Source organism: Podarcis pityusensis (genome assembly GCF_964106645.2).
Source record: "Podarcis pityusensis genome assembly, chromosome: 10".
Taxonomy (NCBI): Eukaryota; Metazoa; Chordata; class Lepidosauria; order Squamata; family Lacertidae; genus Podarcis; species Podarcis pityusensis.
Genome location: NC_138035.1, coordinates 18,714,783 through 18,738,553, shown reverse-complemented (window position 1 = coordinate 18,738,553; position 23,771 = coordinate 18,714,783). Strand labels below are relative to the sequence as shown.

Sequence of the window (23,771 nt, the reverse complement as noted above, 5' to 3'; positions counted from 1 at the left end):
AATATATAATGTATGTAGTAGTACCAAGACTTTGAGGAGGACAGATTACTTAATGGTTCTATCAGAATTCTCTTCACACATCCAGAACAGAAATAAGAAAAGATGAAAGCACAGGGCACTTTTGTTGTTGTTTAAAAGTTTAATTAATAAAAATGATGAGCCAGAATGTTTTATGTCTTGTATGCTTATCTCATTTGACTGCATCAGTGAACCCAAATACCTCTGCATGAAGAGCAGCAAACTCATTTGAGTCATTTAGGGAGGTGAATGAAACATGATACACTCCATGATGATCTATTAGATGTGGCTGTCATACCAAGGCAGATTTGATTTAAACAAATTCATCTGACATTCTATCCCATAAACAATGGTAGATGTGGCAGGTGATCTCGATAGGGCTGAAAATGGTTGTTCTAACCTTGGCAAATTCTTGCAGGGCTTTGACAGCAGCCTTTAACAAGAGGCATTAAAGCATTTATTCATGGGATCTTCCCATACCACTGGTTTGGCTTACTAGGACAATTGAGAATGTGGGTGTCATGTAATCACACTTACCGTGTGTGTGTGTGTGTGTGTGTGTGTGTGTGTAGCCGTAGCCGTTTCAGGAAAAACAGTAGGAACTCAAAGGATTGTCTCTTCTGAGCTGACTCAGCTAAGGAACAAGCTATATGTAGTTGTATGTAACTTTATACAGTGTGTTTAATGAAAAGAAATCCCATAGGTGAGAATATGCTCAGAGACACCCTGTTCCTTAATTCTAAGGGCCAGCTAGATGTGATGCTAAATGTGTAATTAGATAGCAATTATTTCCTAGTTAGAAAAAGGAAAACATGCCGAATTCTCTCTCAATTTAAAATAAAAAATAATAAAAGATTCTGCCTCGTGCTGGTATATGCACAAATGAAAATGTCTCCTTAGCAACGAAGTATGTTCTGGAAGTAACCCAATATCAACAAATCTGTCTCAACATCTGCTTTATAGAGTTGATCCTATAAGTATGCACTTCTGGCTCCATAGTGCTAAAGGTCAATGTTATTAATGCTAACTGCAGCCTTGGGTTAACATATTCACACAGTAAGGATATCCATGTCATGGATTTTTTGATAACCATAATCCCGAAACAGCCTTCCACTTAGGTTTTTCATATCACAGTTTCCTCCATTTACAGATTATTATCTCTGAGGAGAAAATGCTACACTGCCTGCCATTCATTTCTTTAAAAAAAGAAAAATTGGCTGCTGATACAAGTTGCCAGTGGGCTTGATTATTTGCAATATTCCCTCTGTGCATTTTGTGAAATGCTGGTAAAGAGCAAGGCTATTTGGATGAACTGGAGGCTGGATTCTGTTTGGAGTACATGAATCAACTTTCAGGTTATGTATTAAAATCTAAAAAACTCAAAGAACAATGATTAGCAAATATGTTTCATTAATTAGCACACTCTTGAGCAAGAGTTGTACACACACCATTTTAAGCAAGCTGTTTCAAAATTGAGAGAAACAGCTTTCATAACAGTGCTCCCAGTTTAATCCTGTCAATAGGAACTTCTAATGCAGTGGTTTTTCAGGAAATTGCCCAGATTCTCAATCAGATTAGATTAGCAGTTTTTGAAAGAACAGTTAGAATAATCTCTTTTCAATATCTGATGAAGCAGACTCTGGTCCATGAAAGCTTATGGCATAATACATCTGTCTAGGTGCTACAAGACCATTGGTTCTCTCTTCACTAGAGAATAAGATCTTATCTACTTTTTGCAACCTCCAGTTTAAGTAAACAATGATCATAACAGACAGTAGACATTGTGTACAGAATTCTCCAGAATCCCAGAAACCCACCAGAATATATGAGAAACTACTAGCTTTAGGTCAGGAGGTCACAGATTTTTAATATCACTATAGTGGAAATAGGTGTCAAAGGGTATATTTCTCTATATTTGTAATCCTACATACATTACCCAATTCAGGGGAAGAAAATCCATTTTCATGCCAGCTTTTACTGTTATGTACCTGCTGATTTAACCTCTGTGGTTTAGATTACTACTTGAAAATGCACTGAAAATGGGATTAGCAAAAATGAGATTAGATTGGTTTTTTGTAATGTTTTTTATTATTATTTCCTTTTATAATGTATATAAAACAGAGAAAACAATTATAATAGAAAAATATTTAAAGATGAAAAACCAAACTGTAAAATAGATACATAGAATGAGTAGTTGCACATGAGTTAAAATAACAAAGTCCAGGTAAAGACTAACAACTTTATCAGATCATCAAGTATTGTTCCAGATTTGCCAGGCTTGTGACAAGGGTTGTCTTGAAAATGAAGGTTCCACTGTATATAAAAGGTGTCTGGAGATTCTAGCCCATGTCAGAATCTTAAATTATGTGTAATCTTCTCAATTATAGCTATATTCCAGAGTGAGTGGTACCAAACTTCCAGTGTAATATTTGGGGCTGTTTTCCAGTGAGCTGCAATTAGTATTCATGCTGCCAACATAATATATAAGACCAAGCCTTTTGACATTGGTATAATCAAAAACCTAACATTAATTTTGGACAGTATTTTCTTTGGTAATATTTATTTCTGTCAAAATTAAATTCCAATAATCTTGCACCAGCTGACATTCCCACCATAAATTATAATATGTACCAAGTTTACACTTCCGGGTTAGCGCCTCTGACAATGGCGGAATTCCTCTGATCAGGAGGAATCAGCTCCGTGGAAATCAGGGTCTGGCCGCCACGGCGAAGGCGGAGACCCACTAAAAACCACAGGCGGGAGAAGCCTGTGGACGTGGGATTCAGCTGGCACGTTTTGCGCCTCCCCTACTCGCGGGGAAACCCGGTTTCGGGGATCCGGAGCGACGTGGGGTGAGCGGCGTGGTGCTTCGAATCGACTGCTTCTTTCACGGAGTGAAGCCGCATTGCCGTTGCCGGAGAGCGCTGACTTTTTCCTGTGGACAATTGGACTTTAAACAACTACCCGTGAGTAGAACGGAAAATTGGATCTTTAAACATCTTAATTCGGCACCGAAACGGGAAGGTTTCAAACAGGAAGTCCGCCTTCCTCTTTTGTAAATAGATTGAGCAAAGACGCTGCAAGCTAAAGTCTTGGAGAGCCTTTTGTAAAGGATTAAATTTCCATCGGTTAAAATTATTAAACCCCCCTTGGAAGCAGGAGAAGAGGGGGGAAATTTTAGATCGCCTAAGCCTGCAGGAGAGAGAGTGAAGAAAGATAAATTACCACTGTTTTGAACCTGGGAACGGGCTGCCAGTAAGATTGACGTTTTGGGAAAGTTCATTGACTGTGAATAAAACGTATGTTGACAGATAGTTAAATAAGAGAAATATATTGTTTCCATTGTTTCCTTTTGCACTCAAAAAGGAGCAAAAGTAACTGAAAGATTGAAACTAACTTTGTTGCTGGATCTGCGTTTAAAAGGACGGATACAAATAGAAATTGTTTCCTCTAGAGGGAGCTTTTGAAACTGTTGTAGGAGTGGAGCTGGGGAATTTTCCAGCTGCAGAGATAAAAGACCGTGAGAATCAGAGATTGACCTTGGACAAGAATGTCGACAGAAGAAGCCTTAGTGATTGCATTTTGCAAGATAAGTGCTTTATTGGAACAGCTTCATGAGAAGATGGATGTGATGACTATTAAAATTGATAATTTGGGACAAAAAATGACTGATTTGGGACAAGAAGTGAATATCTATACAGAAACTACTCAGGAATCGATTCAGGAATCTACTTCGACATGGCAAGTTGTGGAGAAGACGAGGGAGAAAGTTGTTGTTGAACCTCAAGTAATAGAAGTGGAGAGAGCCCCAGTCTTACAGAGACAATTTGATGAATATAAGCTGTTGCCTTCTACAATTGAATTTAGAGAAAGCCAGTTGAAACACGTCCTGAAATATCTTTTGGACTCTAGTTTTGACTATGGAGAATGGGCTGACCTGTCGAGAAGGAATAAAGACATTGTTAGGTTGGAGCTTCCCCGATATCTACTCCTCAGTGTCAAAGGAAGGAAATTAAGAACAAGATCAGCAGAAGATAAAGTAAAGTGCATGTATAAATATGAAGAAGATCTGCGGAAGGGACATGGAAAAGAGTTAAGAGCCTCGGACAGAAGATCACCAGGTTGATGGACCATATGGAATTGATAGAAAGGACTGGCAGAATCCGAGACCAGGTAGAAGAGATGGTGGAAGAAGACTGGAAAAAAGTTTAAAATTTATTTATAGAAACATTGTAAAATTAATGAGTGTTAGAAAAATGTTGGAATGAAATTACATGGCTTTAGTAGAAATGTTATAAGGAGTTAAGTACAAATAAGTTTCAGGGTATTAATGGTAAGATAAGGTTAAAATAAATTAAGACAATTATATGACAGAAAACAGTGAAAGATGGAAAGGATTTGCGGAAATAATTAATAATTAGAATACAAAAAAGGGAGGTGCGAGGAGGTCGATGAAACAAGTTAATGAAAGACAAAGATATGGAAATATTGGATGTGTTTTTGTTTTTGCTTTTGCTTTTGCTTTGATGTATTGTGTCTTTTGTTTTTTGTTTTTTTTATGTATTGCAATATATTGATTTGTATTGTTTATTTTTTCTTTCTTTTTTTCCTTTTTCTGTAATCTTTAAACTTTTAATAAATATTATTTTAAAAAATATATATAATATGTACCAAGTTTATTACAACCCCTCCGACAATTAGGTGATATAGAAGAAAACATTTTTGACATTTGCAAAGGAGTGTTATACCATCTGTGTGATAATTTTTACAGGGTCAGGCCACTGGAAACAGATTTTAATGGTTGTGCTTCCTAACCCTGAGAAGAATTTATGTGCCAGTGGATGAGATGTGGGGGGAAAATATGGTACTACAAAAGGGAGAGAATTATAGGGTTTGGCTGTTAAGGCTTGGAAAGTTCTTACAGTAAAGCAGAATCAAGAGTGACCCAAAACATTTTGATGCTTACGGTATCCCATTTCAGATACTGAAGTTGATTGGACTGGTGCTTGAATCATAATTTGACACTGGGATGTGACAGTTTCTTCCTGAGAGCAATAGGTTAGTTTAGGAGGCGCAGGGCAGACTGCCCTCCAACACCTCAAACCGCCCCCCAACATTTGCAGCCTGAAGCAGTTGCCTCACTCTGCCTAAATATAGGGCCAACCCTGAGCTGAATCCTTATAATCTTTTCCAGATTGAACAGGCAAAATGGACTGAGTAACATCTGATGCTGTAGAACATGTAAATTTCCTGGAAATTATTATAATGTATATTGATTTGGCATTTTCATCCACTGCACCCACACACATTTAGTCCATCCTCCTAGATTCATTATGTATTCAAATATATCAAAATCAGTTGTGTAGTTGATATGATAGTGGAACAGAGCAATTGCACAATGAACAAGGAAGGAAAGCTAACACAAACTGAATAATGGAGGTACAGGGGCTCAGTCTTGGCTCTTACAGTTTTGGGAGTGTCTTTCTCAAGAAAGGAATATTGAATTTGGAATATTGAATATGAAAGGCTGAACTTCATGTATTAATTTTAAATAACCATTATTTCTTGCAGGCCTCTAGTAGGAATACATTGCATGTATACAACTTCAGTTCATTTTAGCAGGATTCCTAGATTGCATGCACGTTAAGTTAGAAAAGTAGCTCTCAGGAAGTATTAAGCTCCAGGTGATGGGTGGTAAAATTATTCATCTTGCAAGAAATTTAATAATAATTGTAAACCAGCCCTCAGAAATGTCCAAATGTTTGTACTTAGGTCTCAGCATTTGTACATTAATTATATAGTGTTTGAAGTATTTCCAGGGATCATTGCAAGTTGAAGAATTTTACCGCCTAGAGCTAAATGCTTCCTGAGAGTTAGTTATCAAACTGAACATGCTCCCAATCTACTTCTGGGGAATCTTGCTAAAATTATAGTATAATTGGGTGGACAATAAGGATAGCCTCATGCCTTTTTTCTGGAACATAATGGGAATTTTGTTAGCTTGCATTGTTCTGCTTAGAAAGAGTGTTAACCTTAGATGTATGACATAAGTTGAGGTAATGGCTTCTTGTTTTCATATTATTTCAGATAAAGTAGCACTGTATGCCTACAGAGTGGCACTCAGCCACGGATAATTGTAGCATCATCATCATCATCATCATCATCATCATCTATTATTTATACCCTGCCCATCTGGCTGGCTTTCCCCCGCCACTCTGGGCAGCTTCCAGCAAAATATTAAAATACAATAATTCATCAAATATTAAAAGCTTCCCTAAACAGGACTGCCTTCAGATGTCTTCTAAAAGTCAGATAGTTGTTTATTTCTTTGACATCTGGTGGGAGGGCATTTCATAGAGTGGGTGCCACTACCGAGAAGGCCCTCTGCCTGGTTCCCTGTAACTTCACTTTTCGCATTGAGGGAACCGCCAGAAGGCCCTCGGCACTGGACCTCAGTGTCCAGGCTGAACGATGGGGGTGGAGATGCTCCTTCAGGTATGGTGGGCCGAGGCCATTTAGGGCTTTAAAGGTCAGCACCAGCACTTTGAACTGTGTCTGGAAACATACTGGGAGCCAATGTAGGTCTTTCAGGACTGGTGTTATGTGGTCTCGGCGGCCACTCCCAGTCACCAGTCTAGCTGCCGCATTCTGCATTAATTGTAGTTTCCAGGTCACCTTCAAAAGTAGCCCCACGTAGAGCACATTGCAGTAGTCCAAGCAGGAGATAAGCAGAGCATGCACCACTCTGGCAAGACAGTCCATGGGCAGGTAGGGTCTCAGCCTGCATACCAGATGGAGCTGGTAGACATCTGCCCTGGACACAGAATTGACCTTCCCCTCTATGGATAGCTGTGAGTCCAAAATGACTCCCAGGCTGCACACCTGGTCCTTCAGGGGCACAGTTACCCCATTCAGGACCAGAGAGTCCTCCATACCCACCCCCTGTTCCCCCCAAACAGTACTTCTGTCTTGTCAGGATTCAGTCTCAATCTGATAGCCGCCATCCATCCTCCAACTGCCTCCAGACACTCACACAGGACCTTCACTGCCTTCACTGGTTCCAATTTAAAACTGGAACACAGATGCATAATATGGCAGCTTTTCTACTGGGCCTGAAGAGCATCTGACTTAGCCAAAGGTTTAACTATGTGTTTCTAACTATAGAGGCTAAAGTGATGAATGTGATTTTTAAAAATTAAATCCATTATTAGATCAGTCTATTGGGCTGTTCTCATCTCTCTCTCCTTCCCTCCTTCAAACATGTATTTTGCTTCCTCTTTCTCACATTTTTTCTACTGCAGTGGTTCTCAAATTTTATTCTGGGAAGTTCCCTGGAGTTTATTGTAACCTTATGAGGGGTTCCTAAATTAAAAGATTAGTAGTAGTGAACAAGCTTCTCTGAGGGACTATGGGTCAATAAACAGCTTCCCATCAAACATGACTTACTAGCAGGTGGTAGTTAGACATGTGAGGTTAGCAAGATCCTTAAGCTGGTTTATTTTAAAATGGGAAATTTTTATTAGAAAACCAAATAAACATTCAAAACATCCAGATGTCAAATAAATCCTAGCAAATAAATCCTAGCTTTGGGATTGAAGCAGCTAGTTAAAATGTGTTTTCTTTTCTTTCCCCCAAAATGTTCTACTATTGCAGTGTTTGTTACACTGTCACCATAGTCCTCATTATAAACATTTTAATTATGACCTTTCCTTTAGTGATAAATATCTGTTTTCTATGTGAACCTCTGGTCACCAATCTCTCTTCCTATTCTCCCTCAGAAGGCTCTCAAACGAATTCCTAACTGTCATTTCTAAGGGGCCTCTGTCAGCAGCACCTGCTTTCTTCCCGAGGTTCTAAAAGGGGTTTCCCTCACTCAGTGCAGGGGCACCTCTTCTCAAAAGCCTGAGAAGGATTCCAAGTTACCTCACAACAGATAATATATTATCAGTTAAATGTCAATTTTATAAACCACATACAACTTTATAATTCATTCACCTAAATACCAGTTACATAACAATGCTGACCCAAAATTACAGTTTACAGTGGTGCCTCGCAAGACGAAATTAATCCGTTCCGCGAGTCTCTTAGTCTTGCGGTTTTTTCGTCTTGCGAAGCACGGCTATTAGCGGCTTAGCGGCTATTAGCGGCTTAACGGCTTAGCAGCTATTAACGGCTTAGCGGCTATTAACGGCTTAGCGGCTTTAAGAAAAAGGAAACAAACTCGCAAGACGTTTCGTCTTGCGAAGCAAGCCCATAGGGAAATTCGTCTTGCGGAACGACTCAAAAAACGGAAAACTCTTTCGTCTAGCGAGTTTTTCGTCTTGCGGGGCATTCGTCTTGCGGGGCACCACTGTACAGTTTACCTTTAGTGGCTGTACATTGTGCTACATGCCAACATGCTCGGATTAACATCAGAGAGGCCCCTGCTGCATTGTTCTTTCTACAGTCTGAAGTTAGGCAGGCAGCTATGTGAAAAAAATCCTTTATTGTTATAATGGCACCGATGTTATTGAGTGTTCTCCCCAGAGAGGCCTGCCTGGCTTCTTCATTGTTTAGCCTTCCTGGTTAATGATACATTGCTTTTAAAAAGGCCTTTGTGGAGAGATGGCTAGTTGATTATTAGTGGGCACTGATGTTTTTCCCTTGTACCTATCTATTAGGTAGATCAGTATTATTATCTCCAGAGTTACAGATGTGGGGAGGGCTTTAAACCAGAGGAAGTGGCTTGCCAAAAGCCACTACTGAATTAGTAGCTAAAGTGAACTTTGAAATGGAGAGTCTGTGGTTCACTATTCAAATCTCTTATTCACAACTCTACATGAATGCATTAATGGAAATTGAACACAAAGAATTTCAGAACATAGATTTTCAGCATCAGGTTTGTTCATAGTTGGCTGGTTAAAAAAGAAAGCAAAATGGATCCAGTGAGATTTTGGGGTGGATTCTGATTTTAATGTGTATATATAATAATGGTTTGTTTTTGGTTTGGTTGATGATAAAAACAAATAAAATGACAAATCCTATTTAGCTAAAAACATGTTTAGCTGGACCTGGATGCCATATGTTAGATATTCAGTTTAATTTACAATTGTTCTTTGAGCTTGTTTCATTATTTGAAGTTAGAATAGTTTAAAGGGTATAGATACTGTTTTTCTGTGGTGATTCCAATGTGTGTAGCTTGTGAGCATATCTAAAATGGGGAAAGTCAGAGTCCTCACACTGGTCTGACCAGTGTTTTCCTGATACAGAACAAAATTTCAAATCCATTGCAAGAAGATAGAAAGGAGAAGGGGAACAAATCAGACTGGCCCATTGATTTGTAAGGTTCAACACCATATTGACTGAGATGCTGCTTCATTGTCACTAGGCCCAGACCTGTAGTGTAACCTGGAAGAAAGCAGCACACTGGAGATTCCAGTGTAGGACCTAGTGAGTTTAGGATCACACCAAATGGTTGTCCTGTGAAAAAAGATAGTCATCTCCATCTTGGAGTCCCAGCTGCATTTCTCATAATGGTGTATTACTGCAATTTCTATAGTACATGGAATTAACAACACTATTTCTTGTTTTCTTTTGTCTTTTCTGCAGGAACGAGTGGAATATCTCTTTCTCATAATTTTTACAGTGGAAGCATTTTTAAAAGTAATAGCATATGGACTTCTCTTTCACCCTAACGCTTACCTCCGCAATGGCTGGAATTTACTAGATTTTATAATTGTGGTAGTAGGGTAAGTATTCATTGTTTATGTATGTGTTTCCTCTATTTAAACACAAAATGGGAATGAGATATTGTGTCTGTATGATGAAATTAAATACATCCTACCTTTTTGGGCAGGGCTGTGGTGCCTTTAACAAGTGCTGCACATACAGAAATCTGGCAGAAAAATTCAGAGGTTTCCAATTCAGAGGTTATTGAGGTGGCTTTTAGAATCATCAAAGTTATGAACATTAAGGATAAACTTAAGTTTTGTTGGGTGAAGTTTTTGTTGGCATTCTTTGAGGCCAGAATTCACATGACATGGAAGATGAGTGACAGAACTTCCCTAACAATGTTTTATTTGTTCAGAGGAGGTTGTGGTTTCTGATTGGGGTTGCAGCTCTGAAAAGTGGCTCAAACTTTTCTTCCAACCTTTCCCTGATTTAGAGTAAACTTTGGCTATTGCTTCTGATTTGTTTGGAAAGAAAAAAAATCACGAGCACCACTTTGGGTGACATGGCATACCAAGGCTTTTGGTTTGTTGTTCCCAGTGCAGTGAAGTGAAGACTTTTGAGCAGCATGCACCACCAGTACACTGCTCATTCACACTAAATCTTAGTTAAACAATAACTATGTTTTCAAGTGATGTGGAAACCAGCCATAGCCAAGCGATCATGTGATGAAACCACATTTTGTATTATAATTTGCACAGATTTAGCTTAAATTAGGTTAAAGTAAATTAAATAGCACCTAACTTTCAAAGCCAGTTTTCAAAATACATTATTTCTAAGAGAGAAGATAGGGTAATAATGACAGTAGTAAATCTATGTGGAGCTATTAAATGAAAGACTGATCACAATCTTGGCATAAGTGCCTCTTCTGCTATAAGTGGTTCTCTTCAGTCATACTAATGAGTAATGATGACTGCATAGCTACTATAGAACTTTTGTCCCCTATTACTGTGTAGGCAATTCCAGATAGTAGTTCCTCCAGCTCCAGCACAGGATGAACCTCAAATAGGGATTATTTGACAATACATGGCTTGGTAGTATGGTAGCTAGGGTACATTGATGTGCCACCTGTGCTAATTTGTATTTTAGGGATATTGTCTTGGTGAGTTTCCCCACATACTCCTGCCCTTTTTCATGTTGATGCCAGCTGACTGACATCAAGATTTCCAAACAATAATTGATTCCTACAACTTTCCAGTATGCTGTGGAATCTCTAAAAGGGATTAGTTATGTGCAGTATAAACAGCATCACAGCTTTGCAGTGTTAATTAATTTGAAATAATCATGGAATCAGAAACACCCTGAAACCAATTCACTAGCTGTTTTAGGTGACAGATAATCTCACTGAGCATGCATGCTTATCACTAAAGTAGGGCATTTTAATGAGCTTCCAATGGGTTGTATCCTGTGTTGTCCTTCTGTTCATTAAAGGCTATTTGGTCAATCAACTTCTTCCATGAGTGGAAGGAGAAAGAGGTGATTGTTTGCAAATTGACCCTTTCTTGTCAGCTCCCACACATGAGTTGCCAATTGCTGTATAGCTCAGTTGGTTAGAGCATGGTGCTGATAGCACCAAGGTTGCTGGTTTGATTCACCTACAGAATAGCTGCATATTCCTGCATTGCAAGGGGTTGGATTTCCAACTATTATATGCTATAACTCTATTATTCTATCTGACACACGTGGGAACCATGGCACATGGAAGGCTTTTTAGGTGTCCTTGGGCAGGCGACCCAAACACTGAACTTCTAAGTGATCTCTGTGAAATGGCAGCAGCAGCATTTGTGTGTGCATGTGTAAAATAAATATTTTATGATCTCCACAATCAGGATGAGCAGAACATAACTGATTGTCCATGGTAAGCATAAAGGTTGTTGGAGTATATGTGTCTTTCTCATTTTGTGTTATGTCATGCTCTCCATGGCAGCCATTTTATGTTATGCCACACACATCCATAACAGCTCTTTTGTGGCTGGTGTCCCTAGTACTCTCTTAAAAGTGAAAATGTGCTCACCAGTCCAAAAAGGTTGGCAACCCCTGACCTACACTGTCCTAGAGAATTCCCTGACATTATGGTCACCAAACAGGATACTATTTGGTGCACCACCCAATAAGGGTCACAATAACTCAGTAACAGGACACCTTTGCATAGTTTCCTTAGGGCCTGGCCTGACTGAAGGCCCAACCCAATTATCACACTGCTTCTGATCTCAGCCTTTCTGGACCTCAGCTACTGACCAGTATTACCAGCTGTTGGTGCCACTCACAGCAGTAAAAACATTGTGCCATCAATGAGCCTGCCTTCAAGTTCTGTTTCAGAAAGAAGAGACTGGTTTGCTTACGTTAGCAATATGAAACTGTACCGAGAAAAGGGAAGAGTAAGAAATGCAAGAAATGGATCCAGACCCAATTATACCCTTCTGAAGGAAGACACACTTGAAGATTTGTAGTTTTGTAACAATTATCCTTGCACTGGGACAAATGCTGCTTTTTTAGTAGCTGTTTTTTTAAAAAATAGATTTAACCTCTGATAATTTATGGCCTTTTTACAATTGAACCATTAAATACTGCTTTGAAGAAAAAGTCCCTTTGCACAGATTTCTGTCATTAAGCTGTATATAAGTGTTACTAGCTGAGCAAAGGGATCAGACGTCGGACTAATGAGACAGAAAATCTTGAACTGGTTATCATTGTCAAAACACTGCTTTACTTTTTAAGTTTGTTTTTCTTTTCTTCTCGAAAATGGATAACATTAAACTGTAGATTTAAGATCTTAAGAGGACACAATTTAGTTGTAAGAAAACAGAATGATACTGTTCGGACTTAATATTACAGTATAGACAAAACTAATACCATGTTTTTGGAAAGATGATTAGCCATGCATTTAACAACAGAGAAATACAGCAGAGACAGTTATTCACCCACTAACTCATGGGTATTAGTAAGATAATTAATTATAGCCAATCCTCTAGAGTCCCATGTGTATAGAGTCTGTAGGGCTTGTAGATAAAGGTCCCCAATAGTAGAGTTTAAATCTTAATAAACTTTGTAAGATAGCAAAAAGTCATTTCAGGCTGGTTCTATTTTGCGGCTTGGATTCATTCACATGCTGGTAAAATTGGGTTGTTGTAAATTTTGTTTTCTTGTTTTTTGTTTTTACATTGTTTTTATACTTCTTTATTGTGATCTACCCAAATAACTGTATGTTATGGGGCAGGTGGCGCTGTGTCTAAACCGCTGAGCCTCTTGGGCTTGCCGATCAGAAGGTTGGCGGTTTGAATCCACATGACTAAGCTCCTGTTGCTCTGTCCCAGCTGCTGCCAACCTAGCAGTTCAAAATCATACCAGTGCTTTAGGTACCGCTGCGGTGGGAAAGTAAACATTATTTCCGTGTGCTCTGGCTTCCGTCACGGTGTTCCATTGCACCAGAAGCCGTTTATTCATGCTGGCCACATGATCCAGAAAACTGTCTGGGGACAAATGCCAGCTCCCTCAGCCTGAAAAGCGAGATGAGCACTGCAACCCCATAGTCAGCTTTGAGTCCTTTACCTTAACTTTATGGGATGGCATATACATGTTGATACATATATAAATAAGGGGTGTGTGTGGCATCTGTAGTTATCTCTGTAATCTAATTATATCTGATAAATGCAACCTGACTCTTTTACCCTCAGCCCCATCAATGGCCAGCCCTTTCCATTGGCCTGCCTAGCCCCAACCGCCTTTCCTCTCTCAGACTCCATCACTTTGCATAGTATGGGATGTTGAGAGAGAATTATACCCTCCTATTGTTCTATTATTTGTTTAGTAATCACCTTGGTTTCGCCTCATTGATTCATCTTCACTTTTATTCCCTTTTCCCTAATGTGAAGATCATAACTGAGAGCAGAGACTTATTTAAGTTTTTTGTACCGCACCTAGGAATTTCAGGCATAAAAGAATGTATTTTGGGCAGCAGCTCCACAGTTTTAGAAAGCCCTCATCAGTGAGGCTATCTCACATGTCCATTGATTTATTTTCAGCTTCGGGCAGTGACCTTGTTTATTTTCCCAGGCCTTTAAAAATAATTCTATTAATATTTCACTGTGGTTTTAGGATGTTGTTTTAGCTCTGTGAAGAGAATTTTGTGACTCTGTATTACATTTTATGCTTGTGGCTGAAATTGTGTTTCCCTCTGGTCTGTTATTGTTTTGTTTTACAGAATCTGGGGGCTGCTATTTGATTGGTTTTATTGGATTGGGGTTTTAGGGCTTTGACAACAGTGTCACTCAGCTGATGGTATGGCTTCCATCACTGAAATGAGGAGGGAAGACTTTGTCCACAATTTCCACTACCTCTGTAGCCCTAAATCTTCTCTAGGGGGTCCCCCAACCCCCTGAAGCAGATTTGAGGTGAGAGAGAGTGGGACGGGGAGAGAGAGAAGAATCACTGAAAATTGTTGCTCTCCGGTTCCACTTTACCATCAGCTGAGTGGCTCTATAGAATACAACCTTTAATTTTTTGTAATTGTTCGTTGCCTAGGTTATGGGTAGGCATAAGAGGAACTCAGTTTCGCTCTCTTTGTTTCTCATTTTCCAGTCTTAAGTTCTCTACATTTCCACATATATTTAGCATTTTTTAAAAAGTCTTCATGAAAATATTTCTGCATTTAGATACGAAATTCAGACAAATAAATTTCAGACATTTTTAAAAAGCAGTTTCCTGTTATATAATGCATTTGTTTAGTCTATTTTCACTAATAAATGCATTTTTATGCACACTTTACCTCAGTGTATGCCTCAGTATATGTTATACATATTGGCTGAAGAATTGCACTGTAAAATTTGGAGATTGCAAATTTCAAAGGATGGCTGTGTTTCAGTTCACATGTTGTTTTGGAAAGTGCAAATTAGTTAGCTTTGCTTTTAAATGTAAACTGAATTGAATTTCTCCTCTATCACAAGTTATGGGATGACTGATCATTGCGGGGGGAGGGAAATAAAGGAAAAGCCACTGGAAATATACCTAGGAGATATTGTGAGTGACATCCCATATTTAGCTCATTTGTTTTCCATGTGTGGAGGAGAATGAGTTCCTTTCAAAATACAACAATGGAAGATAGATCATCTTAAGGAAAATGGAAAGCAGCATGTCTTCACAACGAGAGATGATTGAGATGTATGACTGAAAATGAGGCTTCTACTCTTTTTTCATGATATGCCTAGTGAGAGAACAGTCACCATGATTTTTACTGCAGGAAATTTTGAAGGAATGCTGTGCAAAGTGTAAGATGGGTACACTTGCATGGCTGGGAACAAGCTTTCTATAGTATTTCCATGTGATGCAGAGACTGCACAGAGCAGATGAGAAGGGATGTCTCCAACCATAATTGGACTATAGCAAAGATCTTCCATTTGACAGTCCACATTACATGTTAACATGAGCATAATAGCTAATACCACCCTGGGCTTGGCAAGCTTCCTTCTATGAATTTGTGGGCAAGATTTTGGAGAGATTTTAGTAAGCTGTAAAACACTATCAGAGAAACCTTTTGCAGTGAACTCTCCTTCACAGGCTCCCAGAGGACTGGGACGACTGCAGACACGTCACTCATCATCTGGTGAGAGGATTATGTTTAGCAGAGGAGCAGAAATATTTGAATAGGAAACAGAACACGTTCCTAATGCTTGTTCACTGGACTGTAAGAAATATGCAGGGCCAAATTTGGCATCTGCTGTCTTTTTGAGCACCATCTAATTACAAAACAAAAAACCCAATTTTTTTGTGCAAGATTATTCTAATAATTCATGAAGGAGATTTATAACTTTAAAGGTGCTTTAAAAGCTTTATGCCTTTTGTCCTTACAACAACCCTGTGGTGTATGCCATTATTATTTCCCTTTTAGATATTAGATAATTCTAAATACATTTACTTGGCAGCAAATCCACTGAGTTAAGTGGGACTTGTTTGCTGATAAGTATGTTTGGGATTAATCTAAGGGTGAGCAAATTACTATAAAATTCTTTAGTAAACTGAACAAGTAACTGAACCAATTCCTTAAAGGTATTTTATACATTTTACTCCCTGGTTTTGAGAGGCTGTAGTGTCTAAGCATATGTGCCTGTTATGGCTAACGGGTGGTTGCTTGAGAGCGATCAGGGAAGATGCCTCACTGGTCTTTTCAAAAACTTTATTATTGGTGCTAAAACCTTTACAAAGGCAGAGCACCTGTATTCCATGTCTTGCTAACTTGCTGGCAGAATCTGAGAGTGGGCGGTTCTTAAACCTTCCCCAGCATAATAGTTTCTTGACCCCCAGCCTACGCCTACCCTCTCTGCGCGAAAGCCTACTGCGCAAGGAAGGCCTCCCCCCTCCCCGCTTTGCTCAGGCAAGGTGTCCTGGTACCATCTTGCATCCTCCGAGCCCTGCGTCTCCTCCCCGCTAGAGGCGTGGCTTCCTTCCTCCGCTGAGGAAGTGCTGCTTCCCACGATCTTTGTGGGCTCACTGTAATCCATCCACCTTTCCCCCTCTCGCTCCTGAGCCGATGGCAGTTCCCTGACAGTGCCCATCTACTTTCTGTGTGTATTCAAGTCTTCCCTCTCATACATTATTACATCCCAATGTATTTACATTAATTAATATGCTAGTAACACCAGAGAGTTACCAGTGTGGTGTAGTGGTTAAGAGCGGTAGACTCGTAATCTGGTAAACCTGGTTCATGTCTCCGCTCCTCTACATGCAGCTGCTGGGTGACCTTGGGCTAGTCACACTTCTTTGAAGTCTCTCAGCCCCACTCACCTCACAGAGTGTTTGTTGTGGGGGAGGAAGGGAAAGGAGAATGCTAGCCACTTTGAGACTCCTTTGGGTAGTGATAAAGCGGGGTATCAAATCCAAACTCTTCTTCTTCTGAAGGAGCCCAAGCAGCAGTTGTGGGTTGCTATTAACTAATTTATTATCTGATTTATGCCTAATTATATTTAAGTACCATATTTACATTTATTCAAATGTAATGCACACATTTTTTGGCCAAATTACGTCATGAAAATTAGTGTGTGCATTAGATTTGATAGTTCATTACATTCGAGTAAATACGGTATTTAATGTTTAACTTTGAACACTATTCCACTAATTGCTCTGGATTGAGAAACTTTTTGCTGATGCACATTATATTCACCAGCAAATACTTTTTTGGTTCCAAGGTTTTGAAAATTGAGGTGCACATTAGATTTGATGGCACATTACATTTGAGTAAATACGGTATTTTTAGGTCCCTTTTAGGGCAAAGCACTCACAAGGCTCCTTACATAAAAATCAATAGTAACACAAAAATACAGCATACATAATACTTCAGTTAAGTATTCAGCTATTCCAGATTATCTATCTATAAACTGAAATGTGAAAAAGGTGAAAAGTAAAGAGAAAATGGTTGCATTTATGTGCATTTTATAGGCAGATTCATCCCCCCCCCATTTTTCTCTTGTGTTCTTTGCAATATATGCAATATATTAAAAAGCTGCAGTAATTTTTCTTCCTTTTATTTTTATCCATGCTGTCTACTAATCATTTGTTTCCTCTTTCCATTTTCTTCCACCCAAGGCTTTTTAGTGCAATTTTAGAACAAGCAACCAAAGCAGATGGGGTAAATTCAATAGGAGGCAAAGGCGCCGGATTTGACGTCAAAGCACTTCGGGCTTTCCGAGTATTGCGTCCCTTACGGCTGGTATCTGGAGTTCCTAGTAAGTAACTAAATCCAACTTCTCTCTCTCTCTCATTGTTGTTGGGTTTATTCAATAGAAGATGTAAATATTGTGAGATGCTGCTGTTGCTGAAAGAGATGTGTACTAAGATGTTCAAGCACTTGACATGATAATGGATTTCAGGGTGGAAGATAAAAGAAGGGGCAAGGAATATACTGCACATGCTTCTGGTTACCCTTAACACTTATAAAGAATAGAATCCACAGTGTGAGATAACAGAGAGGGAAAGATACAGGCAGGTTTTATGAGAGAAGAGTTGCTGCACAGGCCACATGTGATCGAGCTATCACTAAATAATATGAGGTAATAGATCAGTTTAAAACAACAAGAAATGAATACGTAATCAGTGTAATGAAACTAGTATGAATTAAGTCTGTTAATAATCTCACATATGGCTGGCTTGATGAAGAAGCTCTCACAGTGACTTAAATGCCTGTTCTCTTGAATGGCAATTGTATTCCCCTGCATTTCCCAGAAGGCTAGGATTCTGATCACATCTGGACAATCTTTTGTAATGAAGTAATATGATAGAGATATCATTTCCTGTGGTGTGCACACTTTGTTTTTTTGTCCTAGTGCCATGCCATGCCAAACAATGGATGGGGGGAGAAACACTGCAATAACTCCATAAACCTGTGACCAGAGCTGTGTACTCATTGTGAGAAATAATGCCTCCATCTGGGATGGTGTCAGTATCCAGAAGGGTGCACTGACGCTGATGTTTGGTCCTCCTATGCATCGGTTCCCCTGGATGCAGGTTTATCTGATCACAGCAGCTGGGTCTGGGAATCCACCTGCATCTTTAAATTTTACACAATCCTCTGACATGATGTTAAATGTATGTGTTCTTCCTCCCCCACACACTGGGACTCCTGGGACTGGCATGAGGAATTACTATGTGGTGTAGCCAGTTCATGTCGTTGTTATGTGCAAACAGCATGTCTAATATGCTTTGTAGGTAAGAGGACCCACATATGTGAGAGTATGAATTCATTTTTTGAAGGTGACACTATGATGGACTTCCTGTTATAACTTTGATATTTGAGGAATGCCAAGAAAAACAGTTATTCAGCCTTCTGCAGACGTATCTTTTTAATCAGCTAGCATTATCACATCTCATGTGCACATGGGTGATTATTAAAACTGCATGTTTTTATAGAATTTTAAGATTAGCAACTAAATAAGTTAGAATGTGGGCCTCATTGAAATGCTTTTGCAGGGGGAGAATTATTGAGGCAGCTAGAGTTTTGCACGCTGCAGCAGGCAAAAAAATTAGGAAAGTTCGATGAGGCATGAATGGGGGAAGAGCAAGTCTATCATTTGATAAAGGAACTTATTTGTACCTTAATGAACTTCTAGGGTACAGGAACATTTGTTCTTCCTGGATCTGGTAAGTTACAGCTTAACAGAAGGGCTATATTGAGATCATTGTTAAGCTAACTTATACACAGCTCCATATTTTGATGAAACTCCTGAGCAATTTTACAACATATTTCAACATGTGGGATTCCAGTGTGCTTTTCTACCATCCATATGAGGTCAAGAATTGTTCCAGAAGTAAACCTCCATTTACAGTGTAACTTGATGGGCATCATGCTAGCCCATAATATTTTGCTACCTAAAGTGGAATCCTCCTACTCCCCATAGGATTTTTTCTTTTTCTTTTTTTAAAATAATATTTATTAGTAGTTTTCAGAATTATAAGAAGAAAAACATTAAAAAAAATTAAAAAACAACACTATAATAGACAAAAAGAAAAGAAAAAACACAAAAACCAATACAACAATACAACAAAAAGATACAAAGAAAAAAGAAAACACAAATCCCAAATTACATATCTAAAACTTCCATTTGCTTGTTTCATTGACTTCCTCACACCTCCCTTTTTGTATGCTAGTTTAATTAGTTATTTCAGCAAATTCTTTCCATCTTTCTCAATTTTTGTTAAAAAATTCATCCTAACCTAATTTAATCTAATAATTAACTCAACAAATCCTTTCCATCTTTCCCCATATTCTATTATTCACATTACCTTAATTAATTTAACCTTATCTTACCCTAATACACCTTAAAGCTTGAATCTTAGTTATCAAATATACATTACTCCTGATATCATTTCTGCTAAAGTCATATAGTTTCCTTCCAACATTTTCCCTAATAGTCATTCATTTTTAGCCAATTCCCCAAATAGAAATTTTTTTTTCTTCCAATCTTCATCCAACGTCCCTTCTTCCTGGTCTCGGATCGTGTCAGTCCTTACTGTCCATTCCATCTAGTCCATCAACCTGGAAGCCTTATGTCCGAGGCCCTTAAGTCTCTTCCATGTCCCTTCTGCAATTCTTCTTCTTGTTTATACTTGACCTTTTCCTTGTCTTTTGTTGGTCTCTTTCTTAGTTTCTTTCCTTTCTCATTGAAGGGTAGGGCTCTGGGGGATTCCAAGCCAAAATTGTCTCCATCCCATAGGATTTTTTCAATGAAGCACATATGCTAATATATAATTAACATGGTACACAATCATCTACAGTGATCTTGCTCATCTCTCATTAATTTCAATGGGGCTTCTGCAATAAAGTCTCCCCATGTATTGTGTGCCACCATGGTTCTAAATTCCACCACTGTCTACTGCCTGATGCAGTTGATTCACCTGGCCCTTATGACACAGCTGCTTTCAGACAGAGGGATCAAAACTTAAATGTGGATGATGCTACCTTGGCTTTGTACTTTGTTAGTACATGGAATGTACATGGAATGTTAGTATATGGAATGAGCTGAATGGGCACAAGAGACAGGGCCTTTTGATTATGACAGCTAAACTATGGGGCATCATCCCAAATGTGGCCTACTTAAACAACATATAGTGCGTGTATTTTCTCAGATAGCAAAGATATTACTGTTTCAGTATGCATTTTGCTGTGTGCAAACTGCAGTAGTTCTCATTTTATTATGAAACACCTTGAGGGCTCCAGAATGGAAAAAGTGGATAGAAATGATTAAAATAAAATAATGTATTTGTAGACCACCCTTCAACAAGAGTTCTCGGGGCAGAGGGAACCATGTGACAATTGAATATAAAATAAAACAATCTGCAGTAACACCATAAAAATAAAAATGCAATGTCATAATATAAGTTTATATAAATGAATAAACTGAAGTAGGCAATTACTTAGGGGAGGTAAAGGTAAACATGACAAAGTCTAAGAGACAGTTTGCATTGCTGCACAGATATCTAGGACTGCAGTCGATCTTAAATTAGGTAGCTTATATACAGTATTATTATCATTTACTCACTGCAAGCCTTAATTGGTAGATTTATCAATTTAAAATGTAGTTGATTTACTTGAAATATAGAATTGTAGAGTTGGAAGGGACCCAGGGGTCATCTAGTCCAACCCCCTGCAATGCAGGAATCTCAGCTAAAGCATCCATGACAGATGGCCATCCAATCTTTGCTTTAAAACCTCCAAGGAAGGAGAATCCACAACCTCCAGAGCGAAACCATTCCAATGTTGAACAGCTCTTACTATCAGAAAGTTTTTCCATATGTTTAGTTGGAATCTCCTTTCTTGTAACTTGAAGCCATCAGTTCCAATTCTACCCTCCAGAGTAGGGAAAAAACAAACTTGTTCCCTCTTCCATGTGGCAGCCCTTGAGATATTTAAAGATGGCTATTGTCAGGGAACTGACATCGGAGCTAGAGGTGGAGGCAAGGCTCCCAAGCGATGCTGGAGAAGGGCCCAGCAGGGAGAGAGGCAGCTCATCAGCTGGGGAAGGAAATCAGCGTAACACCAGGGAGATGGGGGAATCGGCGAGGGGGCTCCAGGACTCCTCGCCGGAGACCAGTGGGGAGAGTACGGGTCCTCCGCTACCCACACCCTCCCTGCGCAGAAGACTTCCGCACAGGGAGAGTAGGAGGAGACTTGGCGTCAAACAGCTTTTATGCTGGAAAAGGTTTAAGAAACGCCCACTGACGGATTCTGCTAGCGACTGAAACAGCCACGAAGTGAAGGGCTGTCCAGACAGAAAAGGTTTAACAAGGCAACCTAGCCAGGAGTGGCGGCAACTTACGCACGAGCAACCCCTATATTTATTACAGCTATCATATCTCCTCTCAGTCTCCTTTTTTCCCGACTAAACATCTCCTTCAGCCTCATAAGGCTTGGTTACCATACCCTTGATCATCTTGGTTAACCACCTCTGCACATATTTTAGCTTATCAATATTCTTCTTACAGTGTGACACTTGAAATTGGACACAGTATTCAAAGTGTGGTCTGACCAAGGCAGAATAGAGCAGACTATAACTTCTCTTGATCTGGACACTATACTTCTGTTGATGCAGGCATTAGCATTTTCAGCTGCTGCATTACACTGTTGACTTATGTTAAGTTTGTGGTCCACCCAGACCCCTAGATCCCCATCTTATAGTCACACATCTTGTTCTTCCTGCCTAAGTGCAGAAGCTTACATTTGTCTCTGCTGAAATTCATTTTGTTAGCTTGGGCCCAGTTCTCCAATCTGTTAAGGTCATTTTGAATTCTGATTCTGTCTTCTGCAGTATTAGCTACCCCTCCCAGTTTGGTGTCATCTGCAAATTTGATGAGCACCACCTCAATTCCTTCATCCAAGACTTAGAACTATTCTGAGGAGACTGGTTATCCTGGTGACCCTGAGCCACTCTTTGATCTCCTTCACAGCTGAACCATGTTTTGAACTTTAAAACTGTGGATTGCCTTCCCACTCCCCTTCCTCCTCTCATGGTTTAAAGCTGATGTGTTATGGAACTTAGCAAAGTTCAGTTTGAATGGGGATCCCTAGCTTGAATCTAACACTAAATTGAGATTATTTAAAAGTGAAACTAGTCAGGGGGCGAGAGCATGCAAGCTTGATGATTTGCTCAGCTTATTCAGGCTTATATGCATAGCACTAAACCATGGTTGCATGCAGACATGGCAACTGTCTTTTAGCCCAATGTACCTCATGCAGTTGTTCTGAGCATAAAATAGGGAGAGTAGAACCATGTATTGTTCACCAGCCTGATATCTTTGGAGAAAGATCAGAAGAGAGGTGCATAAATAATAACATAAATAAATATTTATAAACTGCTTTTCAGCCCTAACAAGGCCCCCAAGGCAGTATACAAAAAGAAGACATTAAAAACTAAAAACTGTGTGAGATGGAAATGTCTTTGCAGCTTACCTGAAAGTGAATAGAGATAATTCCAGTCTAACCTTCCTTGATACTGGGAAAGATGCTCCTGTAGTTTCCTCTTCTTCCACAGCAAATTTTGAAATCTCTCTCCACCCACACAACAGTTGATTAATGTGTGCAGAATAAACTCACAATAAACATAAACAACTTATATAAGTGCATCACAGGAAGCCTACATCAATGTGTAATGAGTGTAGAATGAAGGTGGCTTTTCAGCTATTACAAAAAAATAGCCCAGGAAAGCTACAAAATCACATTCCTTGATGAAATTTGTTGTAATTGGGGATATCGCTTTTCTCTCTCTTTTTAAAATATTTTTTTATTTAAAGTTCTCAACATAAAATACAATAAAAGCCATTAATAGCAACTGCAGAGATTTATAGCATGATTCTGGGCTTGCTTATTCAAAAGAAACAAGTTCATTGTGGCTTACTTTCTAATATTTCCGTTTATGATTACAGCCTTAACCATGTACTTTAAAGCTGCAATCCTATACAAATTACGTACCTGGAAGTAAAGCCCAGTGAACATAAAGGGACTTGCTTCAGAGAGAAAAATTCAGTAGAATTGCACTGTACTTCTTCTGAGGTTTTTCACTTACTGTTGCTCCAAAATGCTTTGCAGTGTTCTTGATAAGAAGATACCTTATGAGAAGAGCTAGGAATTAGGTAACTGGGAGAAAATTGTTTTGAGCTAGGTTGTTTTTCAGTTTGTTGCACGTTGTCAGTGTGGGTGGTATAGACATGCTAGGTGGCAAACTGGATTTTCCTGGATTTTGTTTCTTGGTCATATACTCGTCCATGAATTCACGTGCTGTGGTTTTGTTGTGAGGTTTCCTTGCCTATAAAATACATTTTGCAATTTAGCCAGCACTAATTATATAATTCTGTGTGAAGGGGGCCAAAACATGGCAGCAGCTGATGCAGTCCTTTTGGTACTGGGACCATAGTTTATACTCCAAAGAGTCCCTTATAAAGATCTATTTCTGTATTTTGTTAAAACATGTCAATAAATCGTGCAATCTTTTCTCAGAAAATAATATACTGATCCCAGGATGCACTTTTACACTTGTAAGATCATTTCACGTAGAATTAGGCTTTTA

General features: G+C 39.1%; 1 protein-coding gene across 3 annotated transcripts in view; it reads left to right on the top strand.

The window, feature by feature from the left end:
- Positions 1–23,771, top strand: part of CACNA1C (calcium voltage-gated channel subunit alpha1 C) — a gene marked incomplete at its 5' end in the record, with an annotated part of 488,103 nt that overhangs the window by 250,134 nt on the left and 214,198 nt on the right. Inside the window, 3 exons of one of the 3 annotated variants that reach the window (XM_080971554.1) lie at positions 7,878–7,965; positions 9,607–9,746; positions 17,302–17,441. Coding sequence is in view for 2 of the 3 variants with exons in the window: in XM_080971553.1 (XP_080827679.1) it covers positions 8,789–8,896; positions 9,607–9,746; positions 17,302–17,441 (388 nt within the window). Of the gene's footprint in view, positions 1–7,877; positions 7,966–8,717; positions 8,897–9,606; positions 9,747–17,301; positions 17,442–23,771 lie in introns of those variants that run through there. The other 2 variants (XM_080971553.1, XM_080971552.1) reach the window with 2 other exon arrangements.